At 42.3% G+C, this 20,300-nt stretch overlaps 1 protein-coding gene across 1 annotated transcript in view; it reads left to right on the top strand.

The window, feature by feature from the left end:
- The window catches only part of CNKSR3 (CNKSR family member 3), a 100,667-nt gene that overhangs the window by 55,384 nt on the left and 24,983 nt on the right, over positions 1-20,300 (top strand). Inside the window, 3 exon segments of the mRNA XM_029053607.2 lie at positions 1,877-2,040; positions 13,770-13,972; positions 15,134-15,221. Coding sequence (XP_028909440.1) covers positions 1,877-2,040; positions 13,770-13,972; positions 15,134-15,221 — 455 coding nt within the window.

Below are 20,300 nucleotides of genomic sequence, written 5' to 3'. Positions count from 1 at the left end.
TGAGGAGTTTTTGTTTGGAATGCAGGTTGATAGGCAACCACTGGAGTTGTTTAAGAAGGGGAGTGACATGCCCAGATGGTTTCTGCAGGAAGATGAGCCGGGCAGCGGAGTGAAGAATAGACTGGAGCAGGGCAAGAGAGGAGGAAGGGAGGTCAGAGAGAAGGCTGACACAGTAGTCTAGCCGGGATATAACAAGAGCCTGTAGCAGTAAGGTAGCCGTTTGGGTGGAGAGGAAAGGGCGGATCTTGGCGATATTGTAGAGGTGAAACCGACCTCTGACTCCAAAGCCCGTGCTCTTTCCACTGAGCCACGTTGCTTCTATTAGACCCTTGAGCTGGCTGCAAAAGAACCATGGCTAATTTTAATGCACTTCATGGAACAGTTGGGTAGACTGGAGAAACCCAGAGGGAAAGGGATTGGCTGGGTTATTTGGGGCTGATTTCCTGTTGTCAAGGAAGGAGTAACAAGAGGCGGGCAATCCATATCTCTTCCACTCTCTCCTCTCCACAAAGCATTTTTTTATTTCTCCCTCATCACTTTCAACTTGGCTCAAGACAGGAAAGCTTCTTAATAACGGTGTTTCATTAAGGGTTTACTATGTGTCAGGCCCTGTAATAAGTGCTGGGGTAGAATACAGTGTTCAGGCTGGACACAGTCCCTGTCCCACATGAGACTCACAGATGGGAGGGGGATTTAATCGTGTGTTATGGACGAGACAACTAAGGCACTGGAAAATGGAAAAGCCAGGATTACAACCTACGTCCCCTGACTCCCCCGCTCATGCTCTTTCTGCTAGGCTACACTGCTTCCCCTTATTCACTTGGCTTTTCTCTCTGCTGTGGCCTTCTGGTGAGTCAAACTCTCTAGTTAAGGGAATGTATCCCGGATAAATCTAGAGTTTAGGCCAAGGATCCAGATAGATACACCAGAACAATTGGGTTTGAGGAATATGATTATTTATAGTGTAAATGCTAAACTGGATTATCTCTGTTGCCCATCTGGTCCATATTCAATCCCCAACAGGGGACAAAGGATGCTCGGAGAGGTGATGGGACGACTGTCCTCACTGACACTGGTTCTTGTCATTATGGATGACCACAGTCCTGACTGGCTGTGCTCACATTGGTACGTTGGCCATATCAAAGCCTTCTAGCACTGCTCATTTTTTCCTTATAGCCCTTTATTCATCTCTAGGATTCCTTTGGTACATGAATTTGGAATGTTCTGTTGAACTCTGGGTTCACTGAAGGAGGAGAGGTCACACAGATGGAGAATCATTCTAGTCAAACAAACACTTTAAATAATCTTTCTCTCATGTTCAACATAAAACTAGGTTTTGCCTTATGCCCAACAGAAGTAGATTCAGAGAACCACTGAAATGAGTTGGACTCCAACAACAGACTTTGAGCCCATTGAATGGCAGGGACTGACCAAATTATTTGATCAGATAATCTTACATCCACCCAGCCTGATGCTTAGTACAGTGCTTGGCACCTAGTAAGCTCTTAACAATCTTACAGTTATCATTTTAGAAAAAAGTACCAGAAACTTAAGCTGAATGACTTGGACTTTTTTGAATCAGTCAATCAGTCAAAGTATTTATTGAGTGCTTACTGTGTGTTTAGGAGAGTATAATATAACAGAAATAGCAGGCATGTTTCCTGCCCAAAATAAACTTCCATTCTAGAGAATGAATGCTGAGAGGTCATCCTTCTAGAGTAATAAAAAAAAAAAATAAAAAAAATAAAAAAAACTACATACTGCCCCCAGTCTGGGGTTCCAGTATCGCTTCAGGGTGATGATTGAGTATGCAGGTCATTTTATACTAAAATGGAACAAAGTGATCCTAATGATTTCTGTATTCTGTCTTTGTCAGGTTTGGATGATTGCCTGCAGCAATATGTCCAGAAATTTGAACGGGAGAAGATAAACGGCGAACAGTTGTTGCAGATTTCCCATCAGGATCTCGAAGAACTGGGCATCACACGAATTGGACACCAGGAACTAGTGTTGGAGGCTGTAGACCTTCTCTGTGCATTGGTTAGTTTGATGATGATCATGGTGTTCTTTCACAAGGGCTTTGGGTTTTTCTCACAACACAGCACAAACCAAATGCTGAATCCTCTTTAGCAAATGACCAACAGGTCAGATTTTTCCTTCTTGATCATTTGTAGTATATCTTAAAGCTCAGAATAAAAGGAAGGAAAAGATGAATTTCCAGAACAATGTCATGTTGTTGCTTCCTGAACTTTCAATAGGGAGTGTAACATGAAAATCCATACTGCTACATGAGTACAGGTCTAAACTGGTAGTAAAGGTGAATCCGGCTCTCACTGATGTTACTGTGAAAGCAGCTGCAAGTGGGATATCTGCCCTGTACATGTACTGTATGGAAATGGCAAGTAGTGAACATGAGAAGCAGCATGGCGGAGAGAGAACATGCCTGGGAATTGGAAGGTCATGGATTCTAATGCTGGCTCAGCCATGTGTCTGCTGTGTGACCTTCGGCAAGTCACTTTACTTCTCTGTGCCTCTGTTCCCTGGTCTGTAAAATAGGGATTGAGACAGAGAGCCCCATGTGAGACAGGGACTGTGTCCAACATGATTTGTTTCTATCCACCCTAGCGCTTAGTACAGTGCTTGGCAGGTAGTAAGCATTTAACAAATACCACAGTTATTATTATTACTATTGTTAATAGGTCTCACCAACTTATGACATGGTTAATTGACAAAATTGGATTTACTAATTTGCCAAAAGAGGTGGAACTTCTTCAGTTAGTTCATGTTAAATAAACAACCTAATGGTTTTTATAAATCTGTCTGCTCAGACATAAGTTTATTCCTTGGGGGTAAAACCACTTGGTCTTCTTTAAAGCACCTAGGCATGGTTGGGATTGTATCTAAACTTGCTAACATGGAATGATGTTTCATGGAAGCTTGAACAAACTTTGCTGCATTCAATATGTGTTAGTAATGTTGTGAAACAGAGCCACGGGTGTATACAGTTACATCACTGACAGTGGTGGCAAAGAATGCTCTTCTATTCTTTTACCATTGTGGCATTGTATGCATTTTTGTCTTAAAATGGGAAACTCTCTGAAATCTGTATTTTTTGTTTAGAAAAGTAATGAGGAAATTTGTTGATAAATGAGCCACTACCACGGGGATCCTGTAGCCAAAATGTCTCTGAGGATTTGCTTCCAAGTCAGTCATTGAACTGTACACTTGACTCTACTCCATGCCTGTCTTACAGTTTAGGGGAAATGTTGTTTTCATGAAATCAGGAAAAACAACATGGCCAAGTGGAAGAGAGTGGGAGTGGGAGTCAGAGGACCAGGGTCCTAATCTCATCTCCACCACTTATCTGTTGCGTGGCCTTCGGCAAGTCCCTTAATTTCTGTGTCTCAGTTACCTCATCTGTAAATTGGGGATTAAGACCCTGAACTCCCTATGGGCCAGGGAATGTGTCCAACCTGATTATCTTGTATCTACTCCAGCGTTTAGTACAAAGCCTGACATATAATAACTGTTTAACAAATACCGTTAAAAGGTCTTTCATTCTTATGTGATTGAAGCAGCAGATTTGGGAGTCAGAGGACGAGTTGTATTCCCGGCTCTGCCCCTTGTCCACTCTGTGACCTTGGGCAAGCCACATAACTTTTCTGCCTCAGTTACCTCATCTGAAAATTGGGGATTAGGACTGGGAGCTCCATATAGGACAGCCTGATTTCCTTGTATCTACCCCAGTGCTTAGAACAATACTTGGCACATAGTAAGCGCTTAACAAACACCATTATTATTATTATTAAAGCGATTCAGGATTCACTGAGAGCACTATAAGAGCCCTCCTTATTGGGCGTTCAGAATGGATGCCTTTTCCATGAGGAGACATTTCACTTTTTTTATTTTAGAAGGGGGTGGGGAGTAACTTTGCACAGTTCTGTTTAAAATGCGTTTCATATTTTTCTTGACTCGTTTCATTCTTCTGCTTCAGAGCAGAAGAATTAAAGCTTGGATTCAGTTTGGTTTGAGGGGAGAATCTGGTAGAATGTAGGTTGGGAGAGGGTGGTAGAAGGGAGATATTCTTTAGATACATTAAGTGAAATAATCGTTCTGACAGTCACCTCAGGGAATATGTTCATTTTCTCCCCTCCCTCAATCCCCTTTTAAAATATTAGGGATCAAAATGAACAAAGCTGGAGAAATGCCAGAACCTAAAGCTCTGTTTTATCTCCAACAATTTCCATCTACTTTCTTTTATAGACACAAGTTTTGTCCTCGGGCCCATTTTTGAAAATGCTTTGTGAGCAGGCTTCTAGTTAATGCATTCAGCAGAAAGCTCATGGGATGAGGTTCAGGATGGCATGTCTTCCCCTCAGTTTTGTGCGTGTGTGTGTGCGTGTGTGTGCATGCATACTTGCACGCATGTGGTGCCATACTTGCACACATGTGGTGTTGGTGGGTTTTTCTTTGGGTTAAATTTCATTTCAATCTGGTGCAAAGATGCTATTTTAGTTTTGGCAGATCACTAGTGAGTAAACCTTCACAGTGCATAGAAAGTAGTCTCCAATTAATACTAAAGTCGGCTGCCTGCATAGTTTTCCAAAAAGAGTTCAGACCGTACCTCCCCACTCCTCAGAAACTTCCAGTGTTGCCCTTTCACCTCTGCATCAAACAGAAAATCCTTACCATTGGCTTTAAGTCACTCAAACAGCTCGTGCCCTCTGATTTTACCTTGCTACTTTCCTACCACAACCCATCCCGCTTTGATCATTCGTCTTACACCATCCCTTTCAATGTACCTTGATCCTGTCTGCCTTGCCACCTACCCCTGGCCCATGGAGAAGCAGCGTGGCTCAGTGGAAGGAGCACAGGCTTGGGAGTTAGAGGTCATGGGTTCGAATCCTGGCTGGGCCTCTTGTCAGCAGTGTGACTGTGGGCAAGTCATGTCACTTCTCTGTGCCTCAGTTACCTCATCTGTAAAATGGGGATTAACTGTGAGCCTCACGTGGGAAAACCTGATTACCCTGTATCCACCCCAGCGCTTAGAACAGTGCTCTGCACATAGTAAGCGCTTAACAAATGCCAACATTATCATTATTATTATTATGTCCTTTCTTCTAGCTTGGTTCTCCCTTTCCCTACATATCCGACCGACCACCACACTCTTTCTTCAAAGCCGTATTCAAATCATATCTCCTCCGGGAAGTCTTCCTAACTCCTCACTTTCCCTATTCACTCTCCTTTCTGCTTTGCCTGTGGACTTAGGTCTATACCTCTTTTTTGATATTCACCGTACCCCCCAACTGCAAGGCACTTTGGTTCGTACCATTAAACTCTGCCATTCCCTTAGCTGTAATTTCTTTTAATGCCTGTCTCCAGCTCTAGGCTCTGTGCTCCTTGGTGGGCAGAAGTCATGTCAGCTGACCCTGTTGTGTTTTACTTTCCCAAGTGCTTTGTACAATGTTTTGCACACAATAAACACTTAATAGGTACCACTAACCTATTAAGAGTCCTGCAGTCCATTTGCACACCATTTTTTTTCCCCAGAAGAAAGATCTTTTAGTTATAGTGATGTGTACAGTTATCAGTCAATGGTATTTATTGAGCGCTGTGTGCAGAGTGCTACACTAAGCATTTGGGGAAGAGTACAATACAGTGGAGTTGGTAGACATTCTCTCTGCAGACAAGCAGCTTATATGACCAAGTGGTATTTGTGCTAAGAGTTTGCCCAGAAAGTAAGTTGCAAGTTGAGCGGAGGATTGGGTAATTAGTCAGAGCCACTGCCACTATCTTCCTTTCTAAGATATTCCTCAAGCCACTTTCCCATTACCCAGATCTCCTTACCCTGTGTTCTACATCCCTTGTCTCTCAAACTTCATATTACATATTTTTGTATTAGGTAAAAATCTTTGACAGACTAGGATGACATATTTTGGGAAGCGTTGAGTTGTAAATCCCGCAAATTTGGATTTGGCTAATTAATGTCTTGTTTATTGTAAAAAAAAAAATCATTATAATTTTTCATTTTGGGCACCACTGTAGTACTGCTGCCCAGGTACAGGTGACAGTTTCCCAGAAATATGGGATTCATGCTTTTGAATGATTTTATATTTTGCTGTCCCATGAGACTAGTCTATTAAATTGGAACTGTAATTCCCCTCTTCCCTCAAGAAGGAGGTAGTTTTATAAGAAAGAATGTAAATGTACAGCCAGGTTATGAAAGCCCATAGAACTGCCTGATCGAGTAAGCTCCTTGAAGGCAGGGATCATATCTCCTGACAGGAAGCAGCGTGGCTCAGTGGAAAGAGCTTGGGCTTCGGAGTCAGAGGTCTTAAGTTTGACTCCCGGCTCTGCTACTTGTCAGCTGTGTGACTGTGGGCAAGTCACTTAACTTCTCTGTGCCTCAGTTACCTCATCTGTAAAATGGGGATTAACTGTGAGCCTCACGTGGGAAAACCTGATTACCCTGTATCTATCCCAGCGCTTAGAACAGTGCTCTGCACATAGTAAGTGCTTAACAAATACCAACATTATTATTATTATTATTATTATTATTATTATTTTTATTATTATTATTATATCTACCAACTCTATTGTGTTGTACTCTCCCAAGCACTTAGTACAGTGCTCTGCACGGAGTAACTGTTCAATAAATGCCATTGATTGCTTTGATTAAATAGTATTCTAATCAGTACAATTAATTACTGAAGCTATCATTGAGGTTATAGAGCATCACAGTGGGAGGAGAATAAACATTTTAAATGGGTTTAGAAGCAATAGAGAGAAAACAGAGTAAATTCCCCCAGTTTTCTGGATTTGAGGTATAAAGGACTTTTTAGGACCAAGTAAGGTTTTGAAAGATTGAGAATCACTACAGGGAAGTCTGGGCAGGCTCAGACCCAAAGACACTGGTGTTTTTCTAAGTAGGGTAACAGTGGATATACTGGTTTATACTCACCAGTGATGAGACCTGTAACTGATCCCAAGTTTCAGAATAAACCAGGCGTTCCTGTCTGTCAAAGCCATTAGAGTACTTGGTGAAGAAATTTATGATACTTGGGCTATAGACATGAGAAAAAAAGTAGTTTCTCCAAAGATGAGACACCACCAGATCATGACAAGATAAACCCCCATCTTAGGTCATCCCATAGTCGTGATGTGACATGTTTCCAGCTTTGGGGAAAACCACTTTTACAGGTGACTAACCTGTGTTTCTGAGGCTGTCAGTCTGGCCCGGTTCATCAGGGGCACAGGACATGTCTTTTGTATTAAAGAAAATGTAAGAAATTGGTGCATTTGAGTGCAGATTTCCTGACTTCTTTAATGAAACCCCTTGCTAGCTGGTTGGATGTGTTTTTAGGGTGGGGAGGGGAGAGAGAGTTTAGCACGTGCTTTTAGGTAAATAAGTGCTTTGCAACCTTAAGACTGCATCAGTAGTGACTTAAGTTAATACGATTTGAACATTAAATGTTCTCTAGATGTCTCACTAGATTCAGATCAGTATTAGAGATAGAAATAGGCTTAGAACAACAGAGTGAAGCAGCATGGCTTAGTGGAAGGAGCATGGGCCTGGGAATCAGAGGATCTGGGTTCTAAGCCTGGCTCTGTCAGTTACTTGCTGGCAAGTTACTTGACTTCTTTGTGCCTTAATTCACTCCACTGTAAAGTGGGGATTCAGTGCTTTCTAGTTAAACCGTAAGCCTCAAATGTAGGACAAGGACTGTGTCCCACCTGATTAACTTGTATGTATCCTAAGGTTTAAAATAGGGCATGACACATCAAAAGCACTTAATAAATATAATAATTTTTAAAAATAATTTTGCATATCACTTCTGTGTCAGGTGACTATAGCAATTTTTTTTCCATCTGAGTAGTTATCATCTGTCAGTCAGTGGTATTTGAGTGCTTACTGTGTACAAAGCAAGGTTCTAAGCACTTGGGAGAGGACAATACAGTAATTTTTTAATGGTATTTAAACCCTTACGAAATTTAGATATGAGCTCATGAGGTTGAACATAGTTCATGTCCTGCATGGCGGTCACAGTGTATTCCCCATTTTACAGATGAGGTACCCATAGCACAGACAAGTTAAGTTACTTGCCCCAAGTCACACAGCAGAGAAGTGGCGAAACTTGGATTAGAACCTATGTCCTTCTGCCTCCCAGGCCTATGTTCTTTTGACTAGTCCATGATGCTTCTCCTAGTTGGTAGTTGGGAGACATCTATTGCTTAATGCTGTATTTTCAATTCAGCAAAAGGGGGATTGGGAACCGGTATTAGTCATCAACCTTTGGGCTTGGTTTCTGTAACAAACCTTGGCTCACACTCATGGAGTGGTTCCTTGTTGCTTTGCTTCTGTATGTGCCTAGTGACCAGCTTGGGCTTCTCCCATATATGCCTGTCTCTCTGGGGACTATGTGGCCAGACACCCAGTTTGAGAAACTGTATGGCCTAGTGGATAGAGCACGGGCCTGGGAATCAGAAGGTCATGGGTTCTAATCCTGGCTCTGCCACTTGTCTACTGTGTGACCTTGGGCAAGTGACTTCCCTTCTCTGTACCTCAATTACCTCATCTGTAAAATGGGGATTTAGACTGTGAGCCCATGTGGGATAGGGACTGTGCCTAACCTGATTTGCTTGTATCCACTCCAGCACTTAGAACAGTGCCTGGCACATAGTTAGCGCTTAACAAAAACCACATTTACTATTATTATTATCAGTATTATTATTATTATTATTCCAGTTGGTCTGCTTTTTATTTGGCCTGCTCCCTGCCCCCGATGCGGCACTGGCATCTTTTGGATTCATATCTTTATTTTAAGAGTGCAGTCTCCCTCCACCTGGGCTCTATCAACCAGATTCTATGGCTCTCGTGTTTAGAGGGACCCAGGAGAGGAACACATTGACTCTGGAGTAAGTGGAGGAAGATTAGGTTCTCTTGGTTTGGGAGGGTAATGCTCTAGGATCAAGTGGATTTCTGCAAAATGTATATGATGTCACTGTTTTGTTGTTTGCACAGTGTAACATATGTGGTGTCACGTGTTTTTCTGATGTCTGAGAGGACAGGAAGTGGCTCTCTCATCCTACAGGCTTCTCTAGCCTTTGGAATGATTGGCAGAACAAAGAGGCGTAAACCTGGAGTGATCCAACCAGTGGCCTTCCATGTTGACTGTAAAGTTCACAAGGGTGACTTGGAGACCAGAATAATAATCTACAGGCTCTGTAGCACTCAATCACCTTACCCTTTCCTACCTCAACTTGATACTCTCCTACTACAACCCAGCCCGCACACATTGCTCCTCTAATGCCAACCTACTCGCTTTACCTCGAGCTCTTCTATCTTGCCGCCGCCCCCTCACCTGTGTTCTCCCTCTGTCCTGGAACACCCTTCCTCCTCAAATTCAACAGACAATTACTCTCCCCTGCCTTCAAAGCCTTGTTGAAAGCACATGTCCTCCAAGAAGCCTTCCCTCATTAAGCCCTCCTTTCCTATTCTCCCACTCCTATTAATGTCTGTCTCCCCCTCTAGACTGCAAGCTTGTTGTGGGCGGAGAATATGTCTATGTTGTACTCTCCCAAGTGCTCAGTACAGTCCTCTGCATACAGTAAGTGCTCAATAAATACGATTGACTGGTCACCCACCGGGATTAAACTCACCAATTAAGATTGGCATCAGCATACATTTGCACAGATTGTGTTCACTTATTGCCACACTGTGTCATTGAACACCCTCTCTTAGACCTTCCCTCCAAAATGGCTTCTCGTTCTACAGAGATGGTTTACATGAACAATTCCTTTATTTGCTTTATTTATTTTCTGGATTCTCACTGGCACAAGTGGCCCTTGAACAAGGTGCATTTGCATAGGCTGCATATCGATCAATCAAAGGTATTTATTGAGCACTTACTGGGTGCTGAGGAGTGTACTCTGCTCCTGGGAGAGTGCAGTACAGGAGATTTGGTAGACCTGATCCCTGCCCTCAAATATTTTTTAGTCTCGGGGGTAGGAGCAGGGAGCAGCAGTTCTTCCACTACATCCCAGCCCCTCCCTTTGTTCCAGCCTACTCACTGTGCCTCCCTCTCAATTCATTCTTGCTTCCAGCCCTTGCTCACTCCTCCTTCCTGCCTGGAACTCCCACCCCTTCACATCCAATAGACCCCCCTCCCGCCCCATCTTCAAAGCCACACTAAAATCACATCTCATTCATTCATTTGATCGTATTTATTGAGCACTTACTGTGTGCAGAGCATTGTACTAAGTGTTTGGGAGAGTATGATGCAACAATAAACAGACACATTACCTGCCCACAATGGAAGCCTTCCCTAACTAATCTCTCATCTCCTCAACATATTTTCACTCCTTTTTGCATCATCTCCATCCTTGAGCCAGTACCCTCTGAACACTTTCCTGTACATGTTTTTACTACCTGTAATGTAGTTTAATGTCTGTTTCCCATGCTAGATTGGAAACTCCTTTTGTTAGGGATATCTCTACTTATTCCACTGAATGCTCCCAGTTGCTTAATTCAGTGCTCTGCACATAGTAATTGCTTAGTAAAAATACTGATTAATTGAAAATGAAAAAGAGGATGTTGAAGGATAGAAGGAAGCTATTGATTTACTTTTTGGTAGTGTGTGTTTTGTTTTCATTTATTAAGCGCTTACTTTTTTTTTCCTTAATGGTATTTATTAAGTACTTACTGAACGCCAGACACTGTGTTATGCGCTGGGGTAGATAAAAGCTAATCAGGATGGACACAGTCCAGATGGGGCTCACAGTCTTAATCCCCATTTTATGGATCAGGTAACTGAGTCACAAAGAAATTAAGTGATTTGCCCAAAGTCACACAGCAGAGAAGTGGAGGAGGCGGGATTAGAACCCAGTGCTGTATGTACTAGACCACACTACCTCTTATGGCAAACAGTGCGGACCTATCAGACCAAAAAAAATCTTAAAGAGCAGTAAAAATATATTTCCTTGCCTATGATCAGTAGGAACTTCAGGATATCCTCTGTTCTTTCAGGAACAGGACTTTTGCACATGAAAGTGTGTGGTCCAGAAGGAGTTGGAAAGGAAACTTCATGGTTTCGCCATTAATCCCGTATTTTTACTAATTAACTACCAAGGCTGTTGTGTTTCATATCTGTAGCTGAGAGTGAACATGAGTGAAAGAAGCAATAAATTCCTCTCTCCCAAAGCACTGTGGGAGGAGGGGTGTGTGATTGTGTGTGTGTGAAGGGAGGATCATGAGTCAGTGATTTCATGAACCTTATAAAACCTGGGACACAAGCCTTTCCTTTTTATTCATCTTTCCAAGGCCCTGTAGGAAATGACACTACCGGATGCAGGTGCATTTTGACGTTACTAGAAAATTGTCTTTAGCGTGTGCATTTTACCTTTAACACTTGCAGGGTGTGAATCCAAGGCAGAAGCCCTTCTCAGTCTCCAGTGGTATCCCCATAGCCTCTCTTATTGCCTTGGCTTAACACAAATTTACCTGGCTACTGAGAGGCTGTCTGAGTCAATGAAAATTGGTCAGTCCAGACCTCTGAAATCCAGGGAAAATGTGGAAGAGTCAGACCAGCAGCTAAATGGATAGAGACCATAACAAGATAATAGAAGAACCATAAGAAAGGTTGCAGATTATGGCATTGGACAGGGCGTTCTGGAGAAAGTACATCCATGGAGTCTCTTTGCATCTGAAACAACTTGATGGCACATAATAATAATAATAGTAAAGGACAGTAATAGAGGCTGTCATTTTTCAATTAGGAAACCCCTTTCAATGAGAAATTACTCTGAGTACTAATTGCCCAAATATGAGCCCAGGTATTGAAAGAGGAAGAACGAAGTTGTCTGATGGTCAGTGCTTCCAAATACCGAATTGGGAAAGGCATTGTGGAAGTTTGAGGCAGTTGGTATTCTGACAATAAGCCAGCTGACCCCAGTGGCAGCAGTGAACTTGGAGGTCAACATTCTCCCAGACAAAAGTAGATGCCTGCAGTACTGGAGGACCTGAATAAAGCAACATGACCTAGTGGAAAGACCACAGGCCTGGGAGTCAGAGAACTTGAGTTCTAATTCTTGCTCCTCCACTTTCATTCATTCATTCACTCAATTGTATTTATTGAGCGCTTACTATATACTGAGCACAGTATTAAGTGCTTGGAAGAGTAATACAACAATAAATAGACACAGTGATATTCCCCGCCCACAACGATCTTATAGTCTTGAGGTGGGAAGACAGTAATAAAAATGAGTAAATTACATATGTGTACATACGTGCTGTGGGGCTGGGAGGAGGAATGAACAACAGGAGCAAGTCAGGGCAACGCAGAAGGGAGTGGGAGAAGAAGAAAGGGAGGCCTAGTCAGGGAAGGCCTCTTGGAAGAGATGTGCCTTCAGTAAGGCTTAAAAGATGAAGGAAAGTATTTGGTTTTTTTTATTTGAGGTGGGAGGGCGTTCCAGGTCAGAGGCAGGACAGAGGTGCGGGATTGGTGGTGAGATAGATGAAATTGAGGTACAGTAAGAAGGTTAGCGTTAACCTACTCTGGGTTGCTGCCCGGCTCATCTTCCTGCAGAAACGATCTGGGCATGTCACTCCCCTTCTTAAACAACTCCAGTGGTTGCCTATCGACCTCCGCTCCAAACAAAAACTCCTCACTCTAGGCTTCAAGGCTCTCCATCACCTTGCCCCTTCCTACCTCTCCTCCCTTCTCTCTTTCTACCGCCCACCCCACACGCTCCGCTCCTCTGCCGCCCACCTCCTCACCGTCCCTCGGTCTTGCCCATCCCGCCGTCGACCCCTGGGTCACGTCCTCCCGCGGTCCTGGAACGCCCTCCCTCCTCACCTCCGCCAAACTGATTCTCTTTCCCTCTTCAAAACCTTACTTAAAAATCACCTCCTCCAAGAGGCGTTCCCAGACTGAGCTCCTCTTCCCCCTCTACTCCCTCTGCCATCCCCCCTTTACGTCTCCGCAGCTAAAGCCTCATTTTCCCCTTTTCCCTCTGCTCCTCCACCTCTCCCTTCCCATCCCCACAGCACTGTACTTGTCCGCTCAACTGTATATATTTTCGTTACCCTATTTATTTTGTTAATGAATTGTACATCGCCTCGATTCTATTTAGTTGCCATTGTTTTTACGAGATGTTCTTCCCCTTGACGCTGTTTAGTGCCATTGTTCTTATCTGTCCGTCTCCCCCGATTAGACTGTAAGCCTGTCAAACGGCAGGGACTGTCTCTATCTGTTGCCGACTTGTTCATCCCAAGTGCTTAGTACAGTGCTCTGCACATAGTAAGCGCTCAATAAATACTATTGAATGAATGAATGAATGAGTAGCAAGGTGAGGTAGGAGGGAGCATGGTGATTTAGTGCTGCTTGTCTGCTGTGTGATCTTGGGCAAGCCACTTAACTGTGTCTTAATTACCTCATCTGTAAAATGCACGATTAAGACTGTTAGCCCCATGTGGGTCAGGATTAACTATAAAAGATGTAAAAGGAGCAATACATTCCTGTTTTCCAAGCATCGGGAGAGGAGGGTGGTGTGTCAGGGAGTGGCAGTGTGTGTGTAGGGAGGATCAATCTGATTATCTTGTATTTACCCCAGTGCTTAATAGAGTGCTGGAACATAGGAAGTGCTTAAGAAATACGATTAGGAAGAAACAAATGAATACCTGTGAATAATTACCAGATCAGCCCCTAAGTAGTTACAGGGAGATTAGCTTGTGAATTTGTCCATTAATTTTCACATTCCTTCCCTCCCAGAACTATGGTCTTGAGACGGACAATATGAAGAACTTAGTTCTGAAACTGAGGGCCTGTTCCAACAACTTACAGAACTACATCAGCAGCCGAAGAAAAAGTTCTGTTTACGATGGCAACTCATCTCGTAAGCCTCCCAACGAGTTTCTGACATCTGTCGTGGAGCTCATTGGGGCTGCTAAGGCATTGCTTGCCTGGCTGGACAGGTAGGTTGACATGGCCGCCCTTGATTTGTTTATTAAATAGAGATAAGCACCTAGACGGTGGCTTTTTTTTTTTCCAGGGAAAATGAACTCTTGGTTTTCAACCTCTGCCTGGGAAATTAAGGGTCCTTGCCCGCCTTCAGATTACCTTTGGAAAGAAAAGGCAGCATGGCATAGTGACAAGAGCTTGGGCTTGGGAGTCAGAGGTCGTGGGTTCAAATTTTGGCTCTGCCACTTGTCTACTGTGTGACCTTGGGCAAGTCACTTCACTTCTCTGTGCCTCAGTTATCTCATCTGTAAAATGGGATTTAAAACTGTGAGCCCCATGTGACTTGTATCTACCCCAGGGCTTAGAAAAGTGCTTGGCACATAGTAAGTGCTTAACAAACACCATAAAAAAAAGGTTAAAGGGAGGGGCAGTTTCAGGCTTTCTCTTGGAGAAAAGTGAAACTGATTTCGCTTGTGCTTTGCTGCAATTAAGTATTGATATAGTTGCCACCATACCTTCTGTTTTATGATTGCTCATATCCAGTCGTACTGCCTAGGTGCAATCTTCCTGACCCAAAAGGGATCCTTTCCATAGATCTACAGCCTGTGTTCTCTGATTAATTTTTAATCTCTCCATTAAACTCCCATGTCAGCACTTTTGCACCCCATAGTTTGTTGTACTCACAACCTCTGCAGGCCCTATGTACAGATCTCTTACACTCATTCACTTCCTCTTATCTGTATTTTACTTTAATATAGTGCCTGTTACCCCCCTTAAACTCTAAGCTCCTTGAGAGAATGCGCCTGCCAACTCTATTTTACTCTCCCTATTGCCTAGTACAGTGTGTCTAATAAGCGTTAGATTAATAGTATTGATTCCTTTAGAGTGTAAACTCCTTGTGGGTAGGGAATATGACTATCAAATGTGTTAGATTGGTCTCTCCCAAGTGCTTAGTATAATGCTCTGCACACAGTAAGTGCTCAGTAAATAAGATTGATTGATTGTTATTGTTCTGCTATGATTTTGCTGTGATAGTTCATAGAAAACCATTCCACAGCAAACAAAGGTTTGCTGTAAATAACTGACCCTGGATAGTATAAACTTTCATACACAGTGTCTGCAATGCTAGGAGCCCAATTGGTTCTTTGCCCTAAGGAATTTTTCTTTCTTTCTAGGACTCCGTTCACGGGGATCACTGACTTCTCTGTTACAAAGAACAAAATCATACAACTCTGCTTGGACTTGACAACTACGGTTCAGAAGGTCAGTTTTTTTTTTTCATTTTTTTTCATAGGTTTGCTCATCCTATCGAAACATCCATACCCTGACCAATGGAAGAAAAAAGAAAGTGCATTTTAAAACATGCAGTAATTAGCTCTTAAGTACCTGCTAAGGCACAAAGAATATTTAGTCTTTGGCTTTTGAGAAATTTCATTGTGTTCTCCTTGCTCATTCTGTTGCGTTGTCATATTTTTGCTATCTCTAGCTTCCTCTTTTACCCCTCCCGGCCCCCTGCTTTCTATTCATTTGGGCTACTTAAGTGTTTACTCTGTGACATGCATTGTACTAAACACTGGGATAGATTTATGATATCAGATCAGTCACAGTTCCTGTGGAACTTGCATTTTAAGGGGTAGGAAGTAGGGGGGCGGTGGAGAACAGACAGTTAATTCCAATTTTAAAGATGAGGAAGTTGAGGCACAAAGTTAAATAACTTGCCCAAGTTCACTCAGCTGCCTGGTGGCAGGGCTGAGATTTCACTCAGTGTGTTCTTTCCACTAGGGCCAAACTGGTCCTCAGTTGACCCAAGGCAGATAAATAATAATAATAATAATGATTATGATATTTATTAAGCACTTACTTTGTGCCAGGCTCTGTACTAAGTGCTGAGGTAGTTACAAGCAAATGGGATTGGATACAGTCTCAATCCCCATTTTATAGGTGAATTAACTGAGCCTCAGAGAAGTAAAATGACTTGCCCAAGATCTCACAGCAGACAAGTCACGAAGCTGGTTTTAGAACCCATTGCCTGACTACTTTTTTTGTTTTGCTGTCTGTCTCCCCCTTTTAGACTGTGAGCCCGTTGTTGGGCAGGGATTGTCCCTATCTGTTGCCGAACTGTACATTCCAAGCACTTAGTACAGTGCTGTGCACACAGTAAACACTCAATAAATATGATTGAATGAATGAATGATTCACCTTCTGACTCCCAGGCCTGTGCTCTATGCAGCACACCATGCTGCTTCTCGAGGAATGATCTGCAAAGGGAAACTTGTCCCTCAGATTGTGGTGCTTCTTGACTCTACCAGCTGATTTTTGGAAGATGGAAACCATGTTTTGATCTTGTGAACCCGGCTTTCTGCTACTGAGAGGCTCACTTTCTGCAGGTTCTTAAAGGCCTAGTGTATTCACTTGCTTTTAAAGCCATGTATTTACTTAGATGCTTTAGGGAATTCCATGGTTTGAGCATCTAAGAAGGCTTTTGACAACCCCCCCACCCCCAAAGAAAAACAACAGACCTATGCCACATATGCTGGGTTAATAATATAGTTATTCAACCTTGGCCTTTGAAGGCATTTTTGTCTATACATGATGAAAGCAAGTGAATCTTATCTCTTGAAAAAACACCCACAAGACTAGAGCAGGTGAGTTGCCCCACCTGACTCTATCACCTTCACGTATCTGAAACCCGAGCTTGCTACCATCATTTGTTTTTGTTCCAGTTGGCTTGTAAAACATTTTGCTAAATATTAACTAAGCTTGTACTTGAGTGTCCCAAAGAGCAAAGGTGAGTGGATAATTTGGCTCAGTCAGTCCTTTTCAGGGTAGATTTCAGTCTGTGGATCTTATTTTTGAGGCTTGTGTCTGGGGGCTTAGAGAGGGACACTTGAGTTTTCAGGTTGTTGGGATGGAACGATGTAAAATATTGCTTGAGAAACTTACGGGGGGTGAAAACTTGGGGAGGGAGTGGGGAGTAAAGATTGCTTCTCTTTCCCCTGCTTCTTTATTAGGTTGATATTTACCCTTACCATAAAAAAATGAGTGCCTTTAAGCTCTCCACTGACCTGACCCAGGGGAATGTAGTATGCCTACCAGACAAAAGTTTCATCCAATGAAGGCTATCTTCAATTTTGCCTTCAGGGTCCTCTCCCAGGGTTAGGTTGGATTCCTAATTTCATCCAGATAACTTGCAATATAAATTATCCTGTAGTTTTTATCTTTAATGACTCTATTCCGTAGGAGGCCTTTTAACCTGTGTATTTTCCTCAACTAAATCCAGTAGGTGCTTTTCTGGTTTATTTTTATTTTTTCATTCAGTGATTTCAATGAGCAGAATCAGTTGTTCACTCAGTGTAAACCAGGAGTACATTATACCCATATTCCTCTTAGTGCTCGTGATTGGCTCCATGCCATTCATGTTAAATGAAAGAGTGCTAAAAGAAATTTAGTTTTCCACTGGAAAAATGTAATGTGCATCAGTGCAATCCCAAGATGAAAAAAATAACCTAAACAATTTAAGTATATTTTTAAAAATGATTGACAATCATGCATGAACAAAAAGCATTGTAAATAGGTATGTCATGGGGTTTTTAATTAGATTGTATACATATGAAAATACTTAGTTCTCAAAGTGTTACATGTCAGAGACTAGTTAGCAAAATGTCACTCTGTGCTTGCCTATAAGACATCTGTCATTATCCAAAGCTAAATTGAGGTGGGCTTTAATGACACTATTCAAGTCGGGCAGTTTACTTAAAGGGGAGAGGAAAGGAAGTAATCCCAGCTAAACCTTTTAGTAAGAGAATGCTATAAGAAAAACTGGCATTATAATTAAATAACCCCGTTGAAGAAGCATGCTATTGGAGCTCCCTGTATTGAATTAGAACGTGCTTCTTTCAAATTCCCGATAAAATAGTTCAAAAATAAATTCTTAATGCATCACTGCTTTTGTTTCTGTGATAAGTCTGACCTCGTTTGATAATACCCGGATATGTGAAAGACTAAACAAATCTTCTCCCAAGACATCTCTGCTTGGTCAGCATACCTGCTGATCTGTTTTCAGGAAGATGGCTTTCTGGGTGAAAAATCCCAGGTTCCATTAAACCCTTCTCTACTTTGGACATTCTGATCTGTCCAATTGGAGGGAAATTCACAGGACCTCCTCCTTGTACTCCATATCAAGGTATCTGTTCTACTCTAGATCCCATCTTTAAGAATGAGGTGCAAGAACCTAAGAAGCAGCGAGGGTAGAGGATAGAGGCTGGGCCAGGGAGTCAGAAGGACTTGGGTTCTAATCCAGCTTACCACTTGTCTGCTCTGTGATTTTGGGCAAGTCACTTCACTTCTTTGGGCCTCAGTTCCTTCCTCTGAAAATGGGGATTAAGACTGTGAGCCCCAGGTGGGATGTGGATTATGTTCAACCTGATTAGCTTATATCTACCTCAGCGCTTAGTAGAGTGCCTGGTGCATAGTAAGTGCTTTAATCATAGAAATTCTTTGATCAGAAGATCACAGTGTTTTAAATTATGATGTGCGCCCCTTGTAAATTTTAAACCAATAGTGTTAGTAATCCCAGCCTTCGTATTGGAAAGCAGAAGTGATAAATTGCTTTGGCAGATTACTCTAGAATGTGTAAAAGAAGAAAAAAAAGTTTTTCCCGACACCACTATATTAAAAAAGAACTCATGCAGTTTGAATGCATCCAGTAAAGTGGAAATGGCAAAGAAGATTATTTTCAGTTATGGTTCAGTAACAAAAACAACTCACATAGGAAGAATTGTATTTTTAGAAGTTTGCTCCTTAAAAATATCCAGTGTACTAAAACTCGTTTGGGCTTTCCATTTTCAAAGGGCCTAAAAAAGAGAAAACTTGAATAGAAGGAAGCGCCACAGTAGAAAAATTCATTTCAGTTCAAAGATGACTTTCATGAATAGGCAGTGTTCTTTTTAGCACATCTCTTAATCTTCCTGAGTTGCAGCCATTTTATCTGCAAGATGAGAGACTAAAATTCTTTCCTCATATAATGGTTAGAGGAAACTGAGCCTACTGGAGCTTTAACTTCGGATGAGTGAATTAACAGTCTAATTTTTGTCCAAGTGTATCAGGTACACTCAGTCTCTCCATAGTCATTCATTCTTAAGAAAAATCCATTCTACTATTTAACCCAAACTTAACTTCCCCTCCTTTTATTTTGACGTGCAGTTTAAAGTTTTAATTGAACAATCTTCAGAAAATGGCAACCTAATTTTTCATCTCGTCTTTTTGCACAAACTGAGCATGTGTGCAAGCATTTTCAGTTAGGCCTCTTCTGAAAGAGAACAATGGTAACTTCTGTAACCTGCCAGCTGGGTTCATTCAGTGTTCAAAGTCTTTTGTGCCTAGGTAAATAATGCTTTGCATTCCATTCCTTTCCTTGTCATTAGTAGCATTCTTTAAGAGTAGTTTTTTGGCAGTGTCTTAATGAATGTTCTGTTGAGGTCCTTTCACATATGAAGTATTTGCAATATCTGACTTGATCTGGATGGTGCTTAAAATAAACTTCTGTGGTTCACCCTCCGGAGTTCATTATTTCAAAGAGACAAATATCAGAAAGTTCAGAACTGAAAGCTTCTGGTTGCCAGGCAGCTGCTGCCCAGTGAGTCGGGCTTTTCCATCTGTTTTATTGCTCTACCGTTGGGTTTCGGTTTCCTGCTTGCTCAGTGAGGGAACTGCCTAGAGAAGGTAGATGTAATAATAATAATAATAATTACGGTATTTGTTAAGCACTTACTATGTGCCAAGCACTATTCTAAGTACTAAGGGAGACACAAGGTAGTGAGGTTGGACACAACCCCTGTCCCACGTGGGGCTCACAGTCTTAATCCCCATTTTGCAGATGAGGTAACCAGGCACAAAGAATTTGAATTGTCCAAGGTCACACAGCAGACCAGTGGCAGAGCCAGGATTAGAACCCACGCTCTCCGACTCCCAAGTCTGGGCTCTTGCCACTAGGCCATGCTGCTTCTCAAACAGTGCTTGGCACATAGTAAGCGCTTAACAAATACCAACAATATTATTGTTATTATTATTATTATTATTATTATTATTATTATTATTATTATTATGTGGTATCAGCCAGGGGTCCGCAGTGAGCAGGGGTTTTGGAGGTAACCCAGAGCAATGTAGCTTCTTGTCATTGAGGCCAAACCAAGGTGGAGGAGTCCCGTTGGGTTGGGGACGGGATTCGGGCGAGTCTGTGGTTTACAGAGCCACCCATTAGTGATTGATTCTCCCGAGAATCCTCCAGTCCCTGGAGTCCTGCCTGGGTCGCAGTTCTGGTAGTCTGACCTTCTTTGCCATCCC

This window comes from Ornithorhynchus anatinus, chromosome 2, assembly GCF_004115215.2.
Source record: "Ornithorhynchus anatinus isolate Pmale09 chromosome 2, mOrnAna1.pri.v4, whole genome shotgun sequence".
NCBI lineage: Eukaryota > Metazoa > Chordata > Mammalia > Monotremata > Ornithorhynchidae > Ornithorhynchus > Ornithorhynchus anatinus.
Note: the sequence above shows the minus strand (reverse complement) of the source record. Positions and strands in the feature narration are given on the sequence as shown.